The sequence below is a fragment of the Lepisosteus oculatus genome, chromosome 22, assembly GCF_040954835.1.
Source record: "Lepisosteus oculatus isolate fLepOcu1 chromosome 22, fLepOcu1.hap2, whole genome shotgun sequence".
Taxonomy (NCBI): Eukaryota; Metazoa; Chordata; class Actinopteri; order Semionotiformes; family Lepisosteidae; genus Lepisosteus; species Lepisosteus oculatus.
The window spans coordinates 9,233,442-9,255,416 of NC_090717.1; the positions used below are offsets into that span (position 1 = coordinate 9,233,442).

The 21,975-nt window shown below is 37.8% G+C and overlaps 1 protein-coding gene across 1 annotated transcript in view; it reads right to left on the reverse strand.

The window, feature by feature from the left end:
- si:dkeyp-14d3.1 (transmembrane protein 132C) overlaps positions 1 to 21,975 on the reverse strand; it is a 168,999-nt gene that overhangs the window by 106,718 nt on the left and 40,306 nt on the right. Inside the window, exon 2 of the mRNA XM_069182184.1 lies at positions 11,663 to 12,554. Coding sequence (XP_069038285.1) covers positions 11,663 to 12,554 — 892 coding nt within the window. The remainder of the gene's footprint in view (positions 1 to 11,662; positions 12,555 to 21,975) is intronic.

Genomic DNA, 21,975 nt, shown 5'->3' on the forward strand with positions numbered 1-21,975 from the left:
TCACATCAGGTGCATTGCTCCCTTCACAGAAAACTAGCATTTTACAGCAACATGGGTGAGATGCCCCTTTTAATACAATTTTAAACAATTTCTTATGTCTTTTGATTAATGTAATGGTCTATCATTAAGTCACAGCAAACATTTTTGGGACTGTTGAATTTCTAAAACACCATGTGACTTGTTGGGAGAGAATCAATGATGGATTTAAATTGAAGACTCCTCCGTTCTCAGAACAGTTGGTTCAGCAAAACGAGAATGTCACTTAGTTTATACAGTCTGAGTGAACCCACAGAACATCAGAGCTGGCAAAACTGCAGTCAAAACAGAAATTACCATGTCAGCAGCAAACACAGAGTGGAGATAAGTTGATTGTCAATACAAAAGCCACACACGTCTTTGTGTGGCAAACGAGCTTCAAAAAAGCAGTGTTTCCATATTTGCTCCCGGAACTTAGAAATGTAATGTGCTAAAGGATTAAGCTCACCTGTGTTCTAAGTAAAACCTTACAATCACAAAGCTCCACAGACGGTTCCAGTTTAAAAAAAGAGTTCTATTTTGCTGGTTTCACAATTTGCTTAATTTTGCTAATGTTTACTAAATTTACTTCAATTAAATGAAGATTACATTATTAGGGGAACACGAATTACTTCATGAGAAAATCTCTACTCTGTCAGATTAGCAAGAGAGAAATAATTGGTTTTGATGTTAATACCCTATCAGAACTATTTGTACTGTACTTCATTTGTGATAGACCGAGACATTAGCTACATCTACACAAGCCTATGATATATTTAAACAGCCATATAAGCAAACATTTACATTTTAATTTCAGGAGGTTAACAGAGTGGCCAGACATGTAAAAATTTTATACATCTGAACTGCCAAACAGCTAACAAAACATGCCAGCTGACTTTTGAGAGTACAGAAAGCTTCATAAGGCCCTAAATGATAAAATTATAGCTTAGACAACATCTACTTATAACATAATTATATAGTAAGACTGTGAACCTGGAAAAGTGTCCCAGCAGAGATTTCTCATTAGCCATATTTTATTGTGGCAATCCATTAAAAAGAACATTGTTTCACAGGCTGAGCATCCCGACCCAGTTGTCACAGGTTCGAGCCTGGGTTATACACTACTCCAATAATTAATTGCTTACACTTATATAGCGCTTTTCAGGACACTCCACTCAAAGTGCTTTAGAGGTAATGGGGATCCCCTCCACCACCACCAATGTGCAGCATCCACCTGGATGATGCGACGGCAGCCATAGTGTGCCAGAACGCTCACCACACACCAGCTCTCAGTGGGGAGGAGAGCAGAGTGATGAAGCCAGTTCAGAGATGGGGATTATTAGGAGGCCATGATTGGTAAGGGCCAGGGGGAAATTTGCCGAGGATGCTGGGGTAACACCTCTACTCTTTTCGAGAAACGCCCTGGGATTTTTAATGACCACAGAGAGTCAGGACCTCAGTTTGACATCTCATCGCCTTTTATTTTACAGTATAGTGTCCCCGTCATTATACTGGGGCGTTAGCACCCACACAGACCGCAGGGTGAGCGCCCCCTACTGGCCCTTCTAACACCTCTTCCAGCAGCAACCTTAGTTTTTCCCAGGAGTCTCCCCTCCAGGTACTGACCAGGCTCACACCTGCTGGGCTTCAGTGGGCTACTAGGAGTGTGTGAAGATACGAGTGACAAAAAACTGGGCAGGTCAGAGGAGCCTGTCTGCACCTTCTCACTCTCCCCATGTGGGTACAGGGGCAAGAGAATTGAATTCCAAACTAAGCAGCTATATGATAAAGAAGTAACTGGTGGCTCTAAATTATTTTAAAAAATAACATTGGTTGAAAACTGAAACATATTGCAATAAAAGCTAAGGTGAACCCACGTGTGAACAGCAGAATTAGCCCAGACAGGAGTGGAAATATAGGAATAATAAGAATTTTGAGATTTTATTAAAAAGTCACTTCCAAAGATATGGTCTTGATCTAGTTTTAATTTAGACCACAAAACAAGTCTGCAAGTACATTCTGATGACAATCTGAACAAGGTGCATCCTTAACATAGGAGTCAAGGAGTTTGTAAACACTGTATACGCAAAAATGTCAAACAAATTACCTTTGTCATGATCTTAATCTGAAATTTAATGGGCGCTAATTAACTAATTAGGAGATAATGCACAGCTAACATCGCCTAGCTTCTTGACAGTTACTAAAGGCATTTTGTTTCAGGAAAAGCTTTCTTTTCTATATGTCCTCCAGAAAAATATCCTTTTAAATGTGAATTCTAGCTTTCTTTATCATTTCATTTGCATACAAAACTGCCTAATTAGGAAGCATAATGAATTATCAACGACTTGTAACCGTCCTAATTACAGTTTTTCAAAGATTGCTGAAAACAAAATATGTTAATGAGTTGAGATTAGTATTATTTGCATATTAATGTGTACAATAATTCTCTGTTTATTCTCCAAGACCTAGATGTTCAATTTTTGTTTTCACTTTGCTTGTGTTTGTGCTGGGGAAGAGTTGTTTCTAAATTTAAAGGTTGAATTAACTATAAATGTGAGCTCTGTGTGAATATAACAAAAAACAAACGGCAAACTGCAACTTTTAAATATCACATGAAATAACACATCTTGCATGATAGGCAATCCTAAACCATTTTTTCTCAGATCACCCATTAAGTTACATGCTACATAGTGTAAGTAAAAACGAAGTCATGTTTAATTTAAACTTAAACCTAGTTTTAAGCACAAAAGACAGTAGCATCATTAAGAATGTTGGGCGTGCAGGAGATGTACAGAGTATACACTAATCTAACTAGTATTTAGATGTTGTGTGGCATCAGCTACACCAAAATAAACAATGCTCAGCCTACAGCAGGAAGTGAACGTTTTTTTTTACTTTTATATGGCTCAGGGAAACACAGAAAGACATCTCAAATATTATTGAGTGGAGTAGATGGCAGAGGTTGTCATTTACTTTTTTCACTGCTTTAATCGTTGGAGAAGAAGTTTGTATTTTGTAAAATGTGCTGGCTTTTTAGAAAATGTGTCCTGGTGTGTGTCCGTGTCTGTGTGGGCCCTGTGATGGACCGGTGCCTGTTCCATGCCAGGGTACATTTAGGCTCCCACACAACCCTAAATTGGAATAAATGTTAGAAATTGGATGGGTTGAAAGATAGATGGATGTTTGCTGGCCTCGGTTTAACTCTGAATAGATCTGCTTAGTCCCATAATTTGACACAGTTGTAAAAGTTAGCAGCTCCAAAAGCAAAGGTGGTTGTGTGCTCCTGCTCTGTTAAGAGTCCTATAGCACTCTGCTCATGGCTGCTGCCAAAATATTTTCACCTTAATATCCAAAAATCACAGAATGCCCAAGAAAAAAAACATAAATAATTATTCCTTTCAATCACCAAGCACTCTATCCTTTTAATTTTCCAAAAAAAGAAAGCAGAAAGCAAGTAAAAACCACTTCTTTAAAAGCCACTTGAAAAAAAATACTTGCATTCTTTCATGTTCAACAATATATTTCAATCACTGCAAAGTACAGAGGGCCCAAGGTAAGGCACACTAAGTTATATAATCAGCTTCATTGCCTTTGAACTATTGTTTAAAGCATGGTACAGACCATAACTGCATACCCTCTCACTTGAAACAATTTCATAATGTGCTTGCTTGTAAGTCGAAAATACATTGCAGTGAGACTCTGTTAGTGACGTACCATTCAAACAAAAGATCTCCATTATGGCCTGAGTGAGTTGACTAAAACTGAATAAATAAGGGTGGATACAAAAGTTCTGTTTTTCATGTCGTACAACAATTGGTTACGTAGAAACCTTTCCCCCGGGTCTATCACATATGCAAGTCCCCAAGATAACTTTGCAAACTTTGCGTTTTCCATCTTGCTCGTGCTGCAAGATAGTAGCAGGTCATCCAACAATAGAAAATGTTTTTCACTCTCATATTAATCTCAGTGCAGTGCCCATTTTTATAAACATGTATTCATAGGAGGCACAGCATTAAGAATTAATATGAGGGACAAATAAGATTGCTCTCCACAGGCAGCTTGTGATTACTTTACGTGACAGCCTGCATGGCATTGAATTAAACTACTAACTGTGAATAAGTTTCACACTTTGTTTAAGTGCTAATTAATTATTGATGATGAGATAAAGGGAATCTTTTTTTTCTTAAAAAAAAACACAGACAATCCGTTCCAGAAGGTAAAAATGAAAATAAAGAGATTTGTTTGGTAAAAATGTAAGAGTGATAGCAGTGTACCTGTGTAGCTGTTACTACAGCTAAAAACCTTTGCCTGTAAAATTCTCTTATTACATTTTATATATATTTTGTACCTGAAAAGTACAACAACAGATATTTAGCTGTTATAAATAACATTAAAATGATTAAATCCAAATTGTTATTTAGTGTTCATTAGCAATGATAAAGTTTTATTAAGCTAAGATGCATTCAGTGACAAGAAAAAAAAATATATTTAATTTCAAATACCACATTTATAATTGATAACATTTCCATCTTTTTAACCTCTTATGGGTTTACTTCTTTATCTTCTTAATTATTCCACAGATACATGATATAAACCTTGAAAGCCAACAAACGCACTGGCTTTGTCTGCCCTGTACTGAAATCGAAACAAATTGTATCATTTATAATTTAGCTTTGAAGTGGGAGCTGCATCTAAATGCATTGATTGCAGGTAAGCTCAGCTATTAGCTCACAACCTGAAGAAGGCTTAACAACTGAAACTTTGTGGGGGTTTTTATTGCTTCTATTTTTCAGCTTGGAATTAACCTTTATGTATTCCTCCACATTATGATTTAGTCTTAATTGAATGAATTAATATGTAAAACCCTCTGGGTCTATGTTTCAAGGAATGTGACAGTTTTGTGAATATTATAATGCAAGATAGACCGCTTGTGACCTGCTCTTCCAAAGCCAGACTGTTCAATTTAATGCTTAGATTTATTAACCTCGCCGACACCAGTTTCTGAAAGAAAAATGTTAAAGCATCCTTAATCAACATTATCTTCATTAGTATTGCAAAGACAGCTTCATAAGCTATTTGCATGAGCAAATTTGCTGCAGGAAAAAACCCAATAATCTTATTAGAATCTTTACCCCAAAGTGTTGGTATGGGGTTACAGATACCTAGTAACAATTTGCTTTTCACCAAAAAACAGTTTGACACAGTCTGCATAAAAGTCCAGAGGTGCATGTTATCAAATCTTCAATGTTCACCTAAGAAGTAGACTTAATTATTACAATACAAAAAAAGAAGGTCTTGACTCAAAATCCAGTCCTGACAAAAACATCCTCAGTAGCCTCTACATGCTGTATTTTATTCTTTTAAAAATGTATAGAAGCGTCACAAACTTTGTTTTATCATACACTGTTTTCCTTTTAAATGGTGGTTCATCTTCAAATTTTATTCTAATTTTGTGTAGGAGTGTTTTATTTGAGATAATTAAAAACTACTTTAATAGAAATGCACATTGTTTTTGCCTTTTGCAAAGTTAATGAGGACTATACTGCCAATTAAAAGATATGATGTACTCTGGAAAAAATTAAAAGAAAATAAATCAGACACTGCTTTAACAAACTTACTGCTAACCTCTCTCACAATAAGAAGAGGTGAAAAATTAACTTCAGCTGTAATTATCAATGTAACACTTGCAACATTCCAAAGGTTAAATAGCACAAAGCTTATAATTTGAGTTAATAAAAGCTTTTATAAGTAATTTTGGACAAAAGAAGACAAATTGGCTGAAAATAGAACATCCAATTTAACTGAGGTGCTGTAAATGAATTACTTTAAAAAGTATGGTATCATGTCACAGCACTAGTAAGAATATGAATTGGGTAGAATGAGAAATTAGAAAGAGAGAACATTTACCAACTGAAACTAGGAAAACCCAACCAGCAACGTCTATCTTTTTCTCATCTCAGACCACTGACACAGTTTTCTCAATTGTCCACAGTCTTCAACACCCTATTTGCTGGAACAGAAACGTCGCCTAAAAATTTTCAACAGCACACACATACAATGCCCCCCCACCACTTCTGAATCTCTCAGAGGGCATCATGCTTGTCCAGTAATCTCACAAATTTCTTCCATATAGATATGTCCAGTTATTTACACTGGAGAAACAGGAGTCCATTTCCAGGGCACATCACAGCAGTGATGCTCAAAGACCTCTCCAAGCTTATAGTCCATTTTTTACCTGTCCCCATCATAATCGCACTGACCACATTGTACGTGACCTTTTGCAGGGGTTTAAAGACACCTGTGCGGGGGCATCAGAACAAAATCATTATCAGACTGAGTCCCTCAGCACATTCGGCAGCACTCCACAATCATATTTCCGGATAGCTGAATTTCACAACTTCCCCTGTTAGCTCTCCCTCACATTCCCATCTAATTATCCTCATTTCACACACCTACTTCCCATTTCCTCACCTCCTTGTTTTGTTTGCCTCACCCCTCCTCTCCCTTTCATATTATTGTTCTTAGTCCACACTTGGAAAAGGCCTCACAGCTGATAAGGTATGTGTATGACTCTTTCTATTTCCAGGCTGGAATTAGCCTCTCCATTTTTCTTTGCAGATCACACACTGACACAGCTCCTGGTTCTAACCATTTTCAAAAATAAAATACAGTATCCCTTCTACTGAAAAATGCTCATATATCCTGTTTTGGTGTGTATGCCTTATTTCAAACAGCCTTATCTTGTTTTGTATTCTCAGTTTATGCTCTGCTAAGTTAAAGGAAAAAAATGACTCACAGGAAGTTTACAGCAAAGGCCTTGACATACTCTAATGGATTTAATCTAGTCCTTTCAAAACTGCAATTAATGTACCATTTTTAAAGAGGTATTTTATTTATTGTGTGTTTTGGAAACTTGTTCTTGTTCCTAGCCATTCTCTAAAGGTCCACTTTGGCAAAATTGCCTCTAAAAGAATATTAGAAAAGAAGGAGCTGATGCACACTCAGTCACACACAACCACATATAGGGCATGCAGAAATAATGCACTAATTAAATGCCGTTGATATAGATTACTTGTTTAAATTAGGAAATATTTAAACATCAGACACAAATTCATTCTTGTTATATTCAGTTATGATTCAAAATAAAGAAGACAGTATAACAGTCAGGGTTGAACCCTAGTATACAATTTACAAAACATATGAAGCCCATTTTATTGAAATATGATAACTATTTTCACTTCTCAAAATCATTCTGAACAGGATGTGTTGCCTTCAAAAACAAAACAGCTTGGTAAAGTTGACATTTTTCAAGATAAAAAATTAATATGTGATTATCTCAAGCGAATGTAGCTTTCCAAAATCAGAAAAACAGCAATAGTAATAAACACTCTTGCCTTGTGCTAAATTATAATTGAATTTGTAGCAGGTGTTAAGCAGGGTCTATTGATTGGTGCAAAGTAAAAATTCAGACTTGATAAATACAGTTTTCTGTATGGAAGAAAGATTTTGCTTGGGTGAATTAAGGGATCCATTCCATTTGAAGTCTCACCACTTGAGTGCATCAGAACAGCATGACACGCTTATCACCTGGTCACAAGCTGGAACAAGAAATTACAGACTCTTCCATATCAGCAGAATTCAGCTGCCCGGCAAAACCATTGATCCCAATGCCTTTCAGTTACGCCAGGAAAAGACTTAAAGCCAGCATCTCTGGAGTAAAGCCATTGAACTTTACATTACAGTGAAGGGTGTTACTATGTTTGTCAGCAGTGAGAAACTAGCACCAATGTTAGATGTTAACAAAACCTGTGCCTCAACACAGAGGATTTTATTTTAATTTATTTTTTGGGATTCAGCCCTGGGGGATAAGTCAGTGGTGACAAGTTCCAATGATTAGAAAAAACTACATATGCCACATTAGAGAGTCTAATACATAAAGCTAACAATGCATTCGCTTCAACCTGACAACGGGCATTTAACACAGTACATGACAGAGACTGCAAGCTCAGATGGGATGCCCCAGGCATTTTATCAGCTTCTTTGTGCTTAAAAGTGGTGTTGTTTTATTTTTCTACACCATGTAATGGGCTAGAGTTCGTTATCTTAATAAATCTATAAGAAAAATGTGTTTTGTAATTTACAAAATTTCCTTCTTGAATGCTGTATAATTAAACTAAATCAATAATCCTCAGATTTACAATATAGACATGTTTGTACAATCCAAATAATTTATTACTCCAGCTGAAATCAGTTTTTGGTAAGAACAATTAATCTCCAAAAGAGATTTTTCAGTCTGCAAAAGTAGTGATGATACACATTTAAAATAAATACATTAAGTAACCATATGAGAACTCTTAAATGTTCTTTACTAAAGGCAGTCAGACATGGTGCTGAACACTCTTAGAGCTACCTTTCAACCCTAAATTATTGATTTTGTGATTAAATTGAAACTTCAACCTAATTTCCCATCCACAATTTAAAACGTGACACTAATTGACATTATCAATATTTCCCAGTGTTGAATATGCACCAAGCTTTATTAATGATATCAATAAAGAACAGGTAACTATGTTTAGGTTATTGCAGATGTAACTAAATTCATTATTATATTATCAGCAATATAGTCTAAAAAATCACTCATTCATCTCTCTTTTTTGACCATCATTCTCATCATTCTCATTTCTCTTAATGACAACACTGAAGAACAAACTGTGATTGTTAATGCTTACTGTGCACGCATTATGACCTATAGTATAGACTTTTTTGGGCTTCCCAACTAAAAGTCAATACCAAAGTCTGGGTTTGGAATTTTCAATTGACAGGTAGATCAAACTGTTAATTTAATAATGATCTAAGTGAGGTTGTGGTCCTACAACAAGCTAATGGAAATTAATGAAAAATGAAACTGATAAACAGTATAGATGTATAACATGAGTTTTTTTTATTTATTTGACCACTATAGTCTTTCGCAACAGTGTTACTGTACTGTATGTTTGTACAGTAAATAGGGCCACTGATTTCTGCCAGGCTAAGCTACACACTATTTCAAGGACTTAAACGCAGGAATTGAAAAATGTTTATTCAATTTGACATGGTACCCTTTAGAGTGCATTGCAAGCTTTGACTGCATACTGTATTTGTGGTTTATTTTATGGATACTGTGTATCTAACACAGTCACAATGCGCAATTGAGGGTCCTTCTGTCATGAGACAGGGTTCGTGCTCTTGTTTCCATAAAGGAAAGTAAGTTTTTAGCCAAATGCCAAGGGCAACATTAGGCAATTAAGAGAGTTGGAGAGGTCAACCTTACAACCGGTGTGAAGCAGACCTGAGCAAATATATCATGTTAATATCTAAAAAGACAGGGAAACACTGAGAGCAAGATATTCTGGGGCAAGACAGCGGAGCCAAATCGTGGCAGCCAAATCGAAGAGGTTAAGCAGTTCGTAAAAATAGAGATGTGTTTTCAGGGGTCCCTGGGAAAACATGTCATCAGGCCCGACACTGTCACAGAGAGACATGAGAAGCCCTGCAGAACATCTGAGACCTAGAAGGAGGCCATTAACTTTGAGGCCAAGATGTTACTGGAGAGAGGCATAATGCTCTCTATTCGGCAAATAAAGCACCCAATCACTTGCACTTTAAAGAAAGAACTGATCCTTTGTCTGATTCTCCACTCCTTCCCCTAGAGGACTCAGCTAAAACAGCCCAGCCAGCTGTGACCTGCAACACCAAATCATCAAAATATAGATATATAGACATTTTTCACAGCCTCGTTTCCTTTTATACTTTATAAATCTGGATATTTCAGAAAACTGGAGTAATGGGAGTAGTCTGCATTATTGTTATATTTTCAATCATTATTTCTTACTTATTGTATATGTTTGAAAGTAGTCATGCGATACGAATTTACCACATTAATGGACATTGCTAACTAACAGAAGGCAAGTGCACAAAGAATAAGCAGACAATAGTAAAGAACCTGTCTACAATTTATCCAATCACGGTTTATTGTTGCATATTGAGCAGAGTGACAAATATAGACTAAATCTTTATGCAAAACAAAATGGAAAATCATCTTCTGACATGTCACGCAAGGTCTAAGTCTGAGTCACTAGAAAACGCAACCAATAGAGCCCGAGTTGTGGACTTACATCCCACAAGCCCTATTCAATTTGCAGGAGGACATATTAACAAGCTCTGGAATATAGTATGACATCTTAAATGTTCAAGGATAGTTTATGAGTACATTTGAAAAAGGTTTATCCTACTTAAATTACTAAAGTAACCATGCAATGGACATACCTAAAGTACTGTGTAACAACAGGAAAAAAGCTCTCCCAAAGTTTCATGCCCCAAAATACAAAACACTGCAGGTCTTGCTTAGAGAATCTGAAATCTTAAGACATTAAGAGTTAGATGAACTACAGGCAGAAGACAATTATCAAAGCTCATTTACATTTGCTCAGGTTGATGAATTAGCATGACCCTTTGTCATAGCATCTCTTATGGCTTATAAATGTTTTCACCCACTGTGATTAAGATCAGGCTTGTAGTCATTAAGCTAATGGAAATGCATTTTAATTAATTACATCCCCATTTGCATTGCATGTTAATTATCTAAATCACTTAGTTTCATCTGCACATTCTAATTATGACCTAAAACTCAGTGAATCAGATGATTTCCCTTAAATAAAGTCATTTGAGTCTTGAGTTGCACAGTCAGAGAGGTGTTGTGGAGCGGTGGCTCTGTGGCTAAGGATCTGTGCCTGTGACTGGAAGGTTGCCGGTTCAAATCCTGTGGCTGGCAGAGGAATCCTACTCCGTTGGGCTCCTGAGCAAGGCCCTTAACCCTAACTGCTCCAGGGGCGCTGTACAATGGCTGACCCTGCGCTCTGACCCCAAGCTTCTCTCCCTGTCTGTGTCTGTGTCTCCATGGAGAAAAGCTGGGGTATGCGAAAAGACGAATTCCTAATGCAAGAAATTGTATAGGGCTAATAAAGAAACATTACATTATTATTATGAAAACCAAAGTTTCTTCAGTATCATTCCTTTGCAGATTCACTCTAACTCAGTTAACCAAACTGCAATCAATAAATTGTTAGGAAATTCTGATGCACAATTTAACATTTACTAGAAAATATAGTAGAAATAGCTATACACATATTACCACAACTGAGAGAAAATGGTAGGCAATATGAATTATAAAATATTCTTGTGGAGAAGTCTACATAAAAGTGATCTTTTTATATTTCATACAGGAGGAATGAGGACACCTGTTAAGAAGGCTTGTAGTGTTGCATTTCAAAATAGATTTTTAATCTACTCTGTCATTCAGTTTCCTATCCCAATTTAAAGGATAAACTTCAAGAAGTTGTTTAAAATTGCTGTGTTATTTTGGATTGAACAGACTTTCATAGTCTTATATTTGGAAATGTATCCGTCACTTTTCAGACTTAAAGTGTTAGGACTCTGCTTCACCTCGAATAAGAAATAAAGTGAAAACCAACTGCTGTTGAAATTTTAGTTGCATGTTAAAAATGTTTTTAAAAAAAATCCTGGTTCTCAGTGGGATACCACTCCTCCGCACCTTGTGCTCTTTTTCCCTGTCACCCAGGCAAGGGTCAGAAAGCCGGGTGATCCCTACCTCAGAGTAAACATCTCCACAGGAGAAGCACTGGCGGCTGTCAGGAAAGCAGAAAAGGTATCTCTCTGCTTGACGGGCTTGGAAGGCACCAGAACCATGAAGTTACTATCCAGCCGCAGCTCCGACAGAGGCGGGGCCTGAGGCGTCTGGTGCAGTCGGACACTGCCGATCCTCCGCATCGGGGAGGTGGTGGAGGAGCCAAACAGACCGTCCTGCTCCGACCGGATGGAGTTCCCTTTCCTCGAATCCTCAATGCCACACGGACCACTCTCAGAGGACTGTATGACGTAGTAGAGCTCCACGGGTGCCCCTTCTGATTGATCCGAGGCCTTTTGGCGGCCAGGAACTACACTGGGCGGGTTGAACCAACTCACAAGGGGCTGCAGCTCGGCCACGCACAGTCCCAGCTCCCCCTTGAGTCTGCACGTGCCACGGACTTCTTGAGTCTCTCGGAAGGCAAACATCTTCACGCAGGGCAGCTTGTCTATAGTGCTGTAGTCATCCCAGTCTCGGCCTGCTATGTAAAACAAGACCTGCACTTTGGGCTTGCTGAAATAAATCTTGTCGTTGATGATGTAGGTCTGAACCTTCCAGTTAAAGGTGAACATTGATGAAGCAACAAAAGCACTGGGACTCTGCAGGAGTTCCAGAGAGACGGGCTGCTCCACTGACAGAGGTCCATAGCTGGCATTGATGGAGGGCATCCTCCTCGCTTGGTAAATGAAGAGGGGCTCTGTGCGTGACTGCAGGCTGGAGTTCCTCATGATATCCTGATTGGCTTCCTTGAGGAAGAAGGCAGACTCTGCATTGAGGATCTGATAGTTGACAGGGAGGTATGTGGGGGTGGAGGAAAACCTCTGGATTCCCTCCAGTACCCCACGGCTGTCTGCCACTGGAAGAGAAGTGAAAAATAAGAGCTCGGTCAGAAAGCGCGGGAATTGTATTCTTAAATTCAAGGAAATAAAGACTATCATTGTGAATAAAACAACAAAGAAGTCTACAAGTAATGAGGAAAGTGAGTACAGAACATGAGAATTTGTTACTGTAATTTTGGTCTAGTACCTGACCAACAGGTTATGTTGTCCAGAAATAAACAGCAATGGTTGCTTGAGTCAGATGTAAGTAAATAAATATTGTCAAATCTAATACTAATGTGATGCAGGATTGTCAAAATTAACCCACTCTTAACAGAAAACAGAGAATATATTACAGTACACAAATATATGTAAAAAAAGCATTTTTAAAAAGCATTTAAAATACAAAAAGGAGACAGTTGTCCCTTCAAACACAGCCTAAGGAAAAGAACCTGAGCACATACCATTTTCTGCTGGAGTTAATTTGGCAAAAACAGATTTTGGACAGGAAACATGTATTTCTTAAAAAAGAGAACCATTTACATTTTATATATGCTACTGAGAATTTAGATGAGATATTAGCACCTAATTCAATTACTCATAATTAGTGTTCTAAGTCTTCCTATAGTTCCCAATGGAATGTGTATGATACAGTACCTAGCTCCCATTACTATAAAACTATTAAGGCAGAACCTAAACTTGTGCAGAGCATACTGTACATCAAGACAGCTCAATACAATGGAACCCAAGCTTAAATGATTCCAAGGAATTGAATCACTTCTTCTTTTACAATGCTATAGTACAGTGAATGTTTTGTGTCATGTGGTTGGTATAGGAACATTGATGTCATGTCATGGCCATATGGCAGTGCTGAGAGGCAGTGATTTATGTCTGCTGATGTCAGGCTGTCATTCAGACATGAGAACAAAGCCTGTCCTCTGTGTGTCTCCTCACCTCTCAGGAGAGAGATACTTGTGAAATCAGCCATACAACCACAGGCAAAACACTGTAACAATGATAAAGAAAATCTAGATACCCTCCTGCAGTGTTTGACAGCGCTCTAATTGGAAAAGTTTATCCACTGATTTAATTGTATTGATTGCAAATGAGTACCTTCTTTCAGCTGAAGCTTCTCAAAATTGCTTAATTAATAAGGATAATTTATTCAGTGTGAAAGGAAATAGTACTAGTGAAAAAATATGGCCACTGGAATTCATGCTTAAAAAGCTTGTGTAAGCTTAAATACAGAGGTGCAATCAAGTATAATGTAAGGTACTGTTAGAACTTAAAGCAATTAGGGTGCTCTTAACGGTTTAATTCATAAAGGCCATTGTTCAGAGCACAGTTTTAAACCTGTAACCAAGATACTGTTACTCAGTGTGACCTACTGCACCATGTAAATCACTGACCAACCGCAATTGAAACTCTCAATTAGTTTTAGAGGACAAATCATGAAAGAACGTTATAAGAATATAAGAACAGCTACTAACAAGAGGAGGACATTCAGCCCATAGAAAGGATTTGGTAGTTAGTAACTCATTGACCCAATGATCGCACATAGCCACTTTTCAAACTATTGAAGAACTGACAGGGTGACAACAGTAAATATTGTATCTAAGCACTCCCTCCGACGGACCACTTCCTGTCCATCCTGCAGCGTTGTCATCACTCTTCCTGCGGATGCAGTGGGGCTGACAGTGAGGAAACTGGCTGACAGCTCAGAGGAGAGCATGCACAGACCTCGTCTCTGCCTCACTGGCACAGGGGCAGCAATGGTGAACTGACTAGTGGCTGGCAATCTTAATCTGGGAAGGTGAAATCAGGAGAATAGTGGAATATTCCAAGTAAAAAACAAGTATCCCGGTCTTCTAGACATGACTGGTTAAGCAATTTAGCAGAACAACTTCTAATTCTAATAGAATGTATTCAAGAGCATCACCATGTTAAACACTTCTAGGAAGTTCTATTAATTTTCCACTCTTTCTTTTTTTCGTTGTAAAATGCTGTTGTAATGGCTTATCAAAAAATCATGTTTTGTGTTGTTTACAGGTTAGGATTACATTTACCATTAAAGCTTGACAAGTTGTATCAATTTGTATGGATTTACACGTAAAAAAAGGAGAGACATTTCCATGTAGAAAGTGTGTTTTCAAACTTTTGATTTTTGACAATTTTGATAGGCATGCAGTGTTCACTGGCCCAATACGCAAATTTGGTCCAATTTTAGATGTTGAGGAAACAACACACCAAGACTTTTCCTGCATTTCAAATACTCCCCTAATCTCAGAAAATGCGTCACAAAATCTCTAGGTGTTGTCCAAACCCTAACCCTAGCTTGGCACTCCTATCACATATTTCAATAACCCGGCCTTAAAACACTACTTACTCCAAATTAGTCAGAAACAAGAAAAACATTTAAAATAGCCGTTTTAAAGTACTTTAAATGTATCTGCTAAGAATTTCTATTAATTGTCCGCTATTTTTTTTTGTTCTAATATGCTGCTGAAATGGCATGTAAACTATTCATGTTTTGTTCTGCTTACAGGTTACGATAAAAAGGTTAAACTTTGATAAGACTTATCAATCTGTATGAATTTAAATGTAATAAATGGGAGAGATACACATTTTATATTATTCATATTCAAATTATATTCAAGTCCAAAGCTCCATATTTGTTATATTTCTTATAATTAGGGGCTTCATTTTACTGTACTTCACACTGCATAACATGTTGTTGCTTGGCAAGCTGCAATAAAACACTCTGGTTTTTCCCAAATGGATTTTTTTTTCCTGAAAGGGCCTATTAAGATATACTACAGACCTAAGCCTTCTACTACATAAAGTAAAACTAATAATGGCCAATAGCTGTTTAAAAAAAAAAATCTTTCAGAAAATGTCTGCTATACGAATGCTTTTCTATAGAGTTTCTATGGTATATTTCTATAGCTACTATAGTATAATGATTTCTATATTGTGAATGTCTATGTGATACAGAACTTGATATATATAGGTATTATAAAAGGCAGCGCTCACAAAAAACTTTAAATACCATCCTGTCTATCCTTGTCATCTATTGCGAAGAAAAGCCCAGTAAGCAATTCTACTGATTATAATAAATATCTACTAATGCCAACCATCCACCGGAGTTTGTCACTGTACTATTGCTGGTCCCTGGTCCCGTACACCATGATTTGGAATGCTGCACTTCTTTCTCTCTTCCTGAGCAGGAGCAGACTGAAGAAAGTAGCAATCTTTAAAATAACTATTTATCCCACCAGTGGTCCTCTAGATGGGAGGTTAATTTCTGATTCTTCTGTGGAATTATATAAATAAATTGCAGCAACAAGCCCAGTAAAATGCCACAAATGAAGTGTACAGAACACACAATCACAGAGTAGGTACTGTGTTCTAGAAACATGAGAAAATGACACATTGTATTTATGGAAACTGGAAAAGAAGGTCTGTGGCGCAAACACAAAAAGGAAATCAACTGTAAATGCATGGACAATGCAAGTTACAGAGACACAGCTGGTGTAATGAACTAAACGGTCCCTCGTCATGGGGGATGAACTGCTCTAGATCACTACAGAAAAAGTCAAACCAGAGCCATTGTAAGGTCAATGTCAAAAACATCCACAATAGTTTATAATCACGCAGATCTGGAGTGTCCTAACTATGTCTCACTATTCAAGAACTTTCAGACGCGAGATGGAAGTAGGTCCTCCAATCTGTAAACCAAAACTGTGACATTTTGCACCTCAGTCATTGATTTACCTTTCAGTTTCTCCATTTTACCTTTCGCCTTATGGAGGCAGTGAATGAGTGGCAAAGCATACACTTATGACAAATAAGGCCCAGTCTTAATGCAAGGACAAGCCTGGGTTTGTACCGTTTCCATTCAGCATCTTTGGTGTTTCACAGCAACTTCATTATTCTTAACCCAGCAGAAAGCTAATAACTACTGCACCTTGCCAGCCCACACAGTTCCTCTTTAATAGGTCAGTCAAAAGCAATACTGAAGAACAATTGGCATGTCATTATATGAGGATGGGAGTCTGGACACACAGCTCCTGTCGTAGACACCTTTGCCTTCTTGTTTCCCTCATCCCCCCCAGAGATGTTTTGGGGAGATTTTCACCTTGGAATCTATCTGAGATGGTGGGGACCCACAGCAAATTGGACTTTTTCCTCACCTCTTCTACAGCAACAAAGAAAATTAAAGAATCTGATTCTCCTGCATTGGCAAAGATGGCCACTCACTGTAGGAAACAGATCACCGAACAACTGACACGATGGATGTGACCTCCAAATAATTCTTATATAGACTAGGCATATCTAGATATGTATAAATGTATCTATATCAAATATATAATTTATACAGTATATACACTATACTACTTTAATGGCAGTGGACCCCACCACTGCAACTCTGCAATAATGAACAGACATACAATTTGGTCTGGAATAGTGTACTAGGTTTTACTAGGCAGCTGTGCTGAAGGTGACTACAGTATATTCCTGTTAGAACTATTCAGGACATGAAAAGGGAAAGTCTCCTGGCATTTGTACCATCTCTCCTGAATTATATCGGACTTTTTGGCACCAATTAGGTTCTCTTTTCCTTAACTTCACATGCAGAGCCATTGAGGAGGGTTCTGTTTTGAGCAACATTAATATCACTGTTGTTTTTATTATTATAAGAAATAAATAAAGATCCTGCAGTTTGTGCCAGCTATCAGCATTGTCTCACCAATTCATTCAGACACAGGCTGTATGCTTGGTGAATTTACACCGACTGCAGGTCTATGTGACCAATTTAATTCACTATGATCAGACAGACTATATTAAAAGGCTCTGGCCTCTCATAACGTTTGCTATCTCTTCTCAATTGATGCAAAAAAGGGGTTTGATCAGCTTGGTATGCCTTCTGCAAGGACGCTAACATCCAACACATGTTCTTCCTAATTTGCCATTTCTAGAGTCACTCCTCAGAAAAGCTCACTTTCATCTTTGTTGCCTGCCTTGTCTTTGGAAAACCCTCGCTCAAACTGTAATATTTATCTAAGCAGATGATATATGTTTATCTATAGATAATATCTCCCAATTCTTCTGTCTTGCAATTTTCAAGAATTTCAGTGCTTTATAAAGGCACACGATAAAAATAATTGGTCCTAATCTGCATTACTGTCATTAGATTCTGCAGCAGAGAGATAGCTTGGTACTGTGATTTACTTTTCTTTGCATGCCAGCATGGTAAAATAATTCTAATAGCATTTTTAAATGACAGATTTTACTTGTATTCTCAATTCTCTTCTGAATCGTGTCTCCATTATAAAAATGATTTTGCTTCTCTGGATTTTCTGAGTTCTGATTGGCCTCACTCACCCCTTAGACTGAGAACGGACTGAAAGTCTCAAAATTAATGACCTACATCACGGTGTCCTTTTGAAAAAAGTGTGGTTTTGCCTCATAGATTTCAATCTCTGATTTATTGGTACCATCCTAATTTCTACAAGCCCTAAGCAGCAGTTATTATTGAAAAAAGGACTTCAGTGGTATGGAAGAGGTTATTTTATGGGATAATATTTGGGATAATACAAATTCTGCATCCCAAAAGCCTATTTTACAGAGTATTGGAATTTCTAGTCCTTTGTGTCGTGTCAGGGAGTACTGAGGGTACTTTGTAACATATTCAAGGAATAACCACCTCTGGATATGTCCAATGAACAAGTTTCTTTATTCATCCATCACTCTGTACTCTTCCTAGAATCTGCTCAGCTGGTACTACTGCTGCCAAAAGGCTGCGCGTTGAGCCTCTACATTCCCTCTCATGGCAACACTGGATCCTGGACTGTCCTCATATGATTTATTTGAAACTTTCAATCATTAAAAAAACACAGGGCCAGGGGGGAGACAGAGGAGGCTTGGAGTTACAACACTGCAGCTGGTTTACCAGTGTTTAGGGGTCCTTAAGTAGACACCTGGAGGGGAGTGCGGCACAGAAAGAGATTTCGTTTCATCCGTCCATTTTCTAACTGTGTTTGTCCAAGGGGGAGCTGGAGTTTATCCCATCAAGCAACAGACACAAGGCAGGACACAGTCAGGACAGGACGCCAATCCGTCACAGGGCACACACGGACAAACACAGACATGGACTCACACCAGGGCCAATTTTCCTGAAGCCAATTGACCTACCAGCATGTATTTGGATGGGGCTAAGAAACCAGGAGTTAACCCATGTGAACACAGGGGGGACGAACAAACTCCACACAGATAGACAGCTCCCCAGATCCAGAACTGAACCCAGAGCCTCAGTACTACAGGGAAGCAATGCTAAACAATGCACCACCATGCCACCTGGTTTCATCTGAGATCTTCTTGTATTTTGGTGCTGAAAAAAAAACAATAAAAGAAAAAAAATGCCGACTGAAATTAAAGACTTGCACTCTCTTGCATTTAGCCAAATTAATACTAAATAAAATATTCCGGCTTGCTGCCGATGACATGTACAGTACAAGGGCCAGGTGGAAAAAAAGGCATTGATTTTTTCAGTGCAATAAGTGGAAATCATGACAGACCATGCTGAGGAACACAAGACTAAACAATCAGTAAACGAAACAACCCGTTCTTTCCCCTGGTGGGGCTGATGCACCTGACTGCGCAATTCTTATCTCTCTCCGAAACGCAGAGGAACATGCTGTTGTAGCGCAATTTATTTTAATCACAAGGCAATTAGACTCTGGCTTTTTTCTTCTGGAATTTACACACATCATTAGGTCGTATAATAAACATGTACATAGACATGTTAACATGATTTTGTCATTCCTGGACCAAGAAATAAAAACCAAGCACTCACAAAAGACTAGTTTATCTGTTCAGGTATCTGTTCAGGTTTTACTGAAAATATTTATTTTTTGGGTGGGCTCATAAAAAAACCAAGCAGTACTGACATATGTTGTCTTGTGGCAGAAGATGTGAAATATCAAATGTTGCACTTTGTACCTCACTGTGTAGGAGATGCTATTAATTCTGAAGATCAAGAAATGCACCAATCCTTATGATTCTGTCCAAACTATGGGGAAAGCCTACATACAGTATGCTTAATGTGGGATGTTTTCCTAAGAAACACATGAAAACCAGTTGGTAAGAAGATTCTTTAGCAGCACAAGGTTAACAGCTACAGTAAGCAAAGAGTGTAGGAGAAGTGGTCACCGAATGACTACAGACACCTGTTCAGAGTTCAGATTTGACACCACAGTCTATAAATCGCTGGACAGGACTAGGGTAATGCAATTTGCACATTGTTGCCAGGTTCCCTAAATAGATTTAAGGATAAATTATCAATTGGATATGTTTGGGAAAGCTTCACTGCTTTTGCTTAGTTTCGAAAACTTTATTCAAGCTGGAAATAGAAATAGTTCAACGGAAACAAAAAAGAATTAGCGAGACATGTATTAGGCACATTATAATCACAGTTACAGGAAACATGGGTGATGAAAAGAAAAAATTAAAATTTGTTTAAAGGAAACACTTCCAATTAAAAATTGGAAAATACATAGACCATATTAAAATACAGTCACAAAGCCAGGAATATAACATGCTGGAAGCTTTTCAAATCTCTGATATGTTCAGTCCAATTTGCTGAGCAAACATCCACTTAACTGGCATCAGTAAACATAAAAGGTTACTGCAGCTGACATTACAATAAGACAACTATATCTCAATGAAAAATACACTTTTATTACCATCTTTTATTCTTAAAATCCAAGCTGGTTAGATTTAGAACCCTGTATTTTCCACATCAGTATTACTCAGGAATATGTGAGGAAGACTGTCTGTTAAACTTCGTGTTGCCAACGTGAAAAAAGTGGAAAATGCAAAGAAGTTGAATTTGAGCAATTACTGTACATCCTTCTGAAGATACTGATTCGTAAACGTGCTGAAAAGATACCGTGATAAAAACAAAGGCAACTTAAATTTCTAAGTGACACTAAGCATGATTTGGCTCTACTGTACAGTATACCGAGCTATCCAGGAGTCCAAACACTTCAAAAATCAATCCATTGCTATATTATTAGATCCATTATCCATCCTTATTCCTGATAAGGAATGCACTAAACCAGAGGCATGGGGTTTAAATCCTGGCCAGGGTGTCACAGCATCGCAGTTATATACTCACATCGACTATTCCGAGACTCCAATAACCCTACCATCTATTTAGGAGGTAGGCGAATTCCACAGCACATGGTGAAAACCCATGTGGCTTTGCGGTGAACATGCAACTCCCAGAAAAGCCACCCCAAGATGGAACCAAATCCATTGGTCAGTCAGACAACAATGTGCCCACCAAGTCACTGTACTGCCCATTTACAAACACCCTGCCTCAAATTCATCTGACAAAGGCTCTCAATGAAACAAACTGATAACGATAATGTGTAAGTTTGATGGCAACAGTAATGAGATGAGATGTGGTGACAAAACAGTGCTTACTAACATTTACATTTTCTAAAACAATTCAACCAACTCTGAAAAAGCATACTAACTTTTCATGTATCTATTATGACGAGCAGACAACCAGACAAATCCATGTACTGAAAGATCAAAATGCTGTATTTGGACAGGTTTATGAGGCCTTCATCGAATTAGCTACCTTTTTCTCATATTAACACTATAACTTTTATGTGATGTGATAATTTCATGTTCCTTTCATATTCACAAAAAACAATGCATAAAACAAAGCAGAATTATTTAGTCCAGGACAAATATGTTGGAGACTTGATCAAGAACACTCAAAACAAGCTAGTGAGATGAAAACTCAAGCCCAAACAATGCAAGAAGCATGTCAGTGAGCCTCATATTGCAAAGCAATGCTGTAAGTCAAACAAAAGATCATATTGTACCAATAACAGCCTTCAAAGCCCCTGACAAGAATGAAGAATGCTTTTACACTGCTGCACATCTGCTGAATTTTCTTTACATTTAAATGGATTAATAAAAAGGCAATGCAATGGTAATGGGTGGTATGACTGAAAAGAATAGGAAATTGGTCCCCCTTATCTGACTCATTTTCTGAGAAGCCTTTCCAAGATATTTTGAAAAATATTAGGTAGTTTCAGCAGCTCTAGAATCACCACAATGCAGTACTATATAATGGCACAGACTGACAGAAATACACACACAGAGACACACATACATTGCGAATATGTAAATGCAACTATTTCATGAGACTGAGTACAAGAAAGGAGTGTCACTATGCATTGTAGGTGACTAACTATAGTGGTACGCACGCTGTTCAGTAAGTAATTTGGTTTTATTTGTTATTCAGGTCACACCACAGCAAGTTGCAGTTCTCCATTCTTCTTTTGTTATGCAACGGCAGGCACATATATCTTGCAAAGATCAATAAGTTCAATTATTTTTCTCTTTAAAAAAATGGGTGGAAGAAACATTTAAAGTACA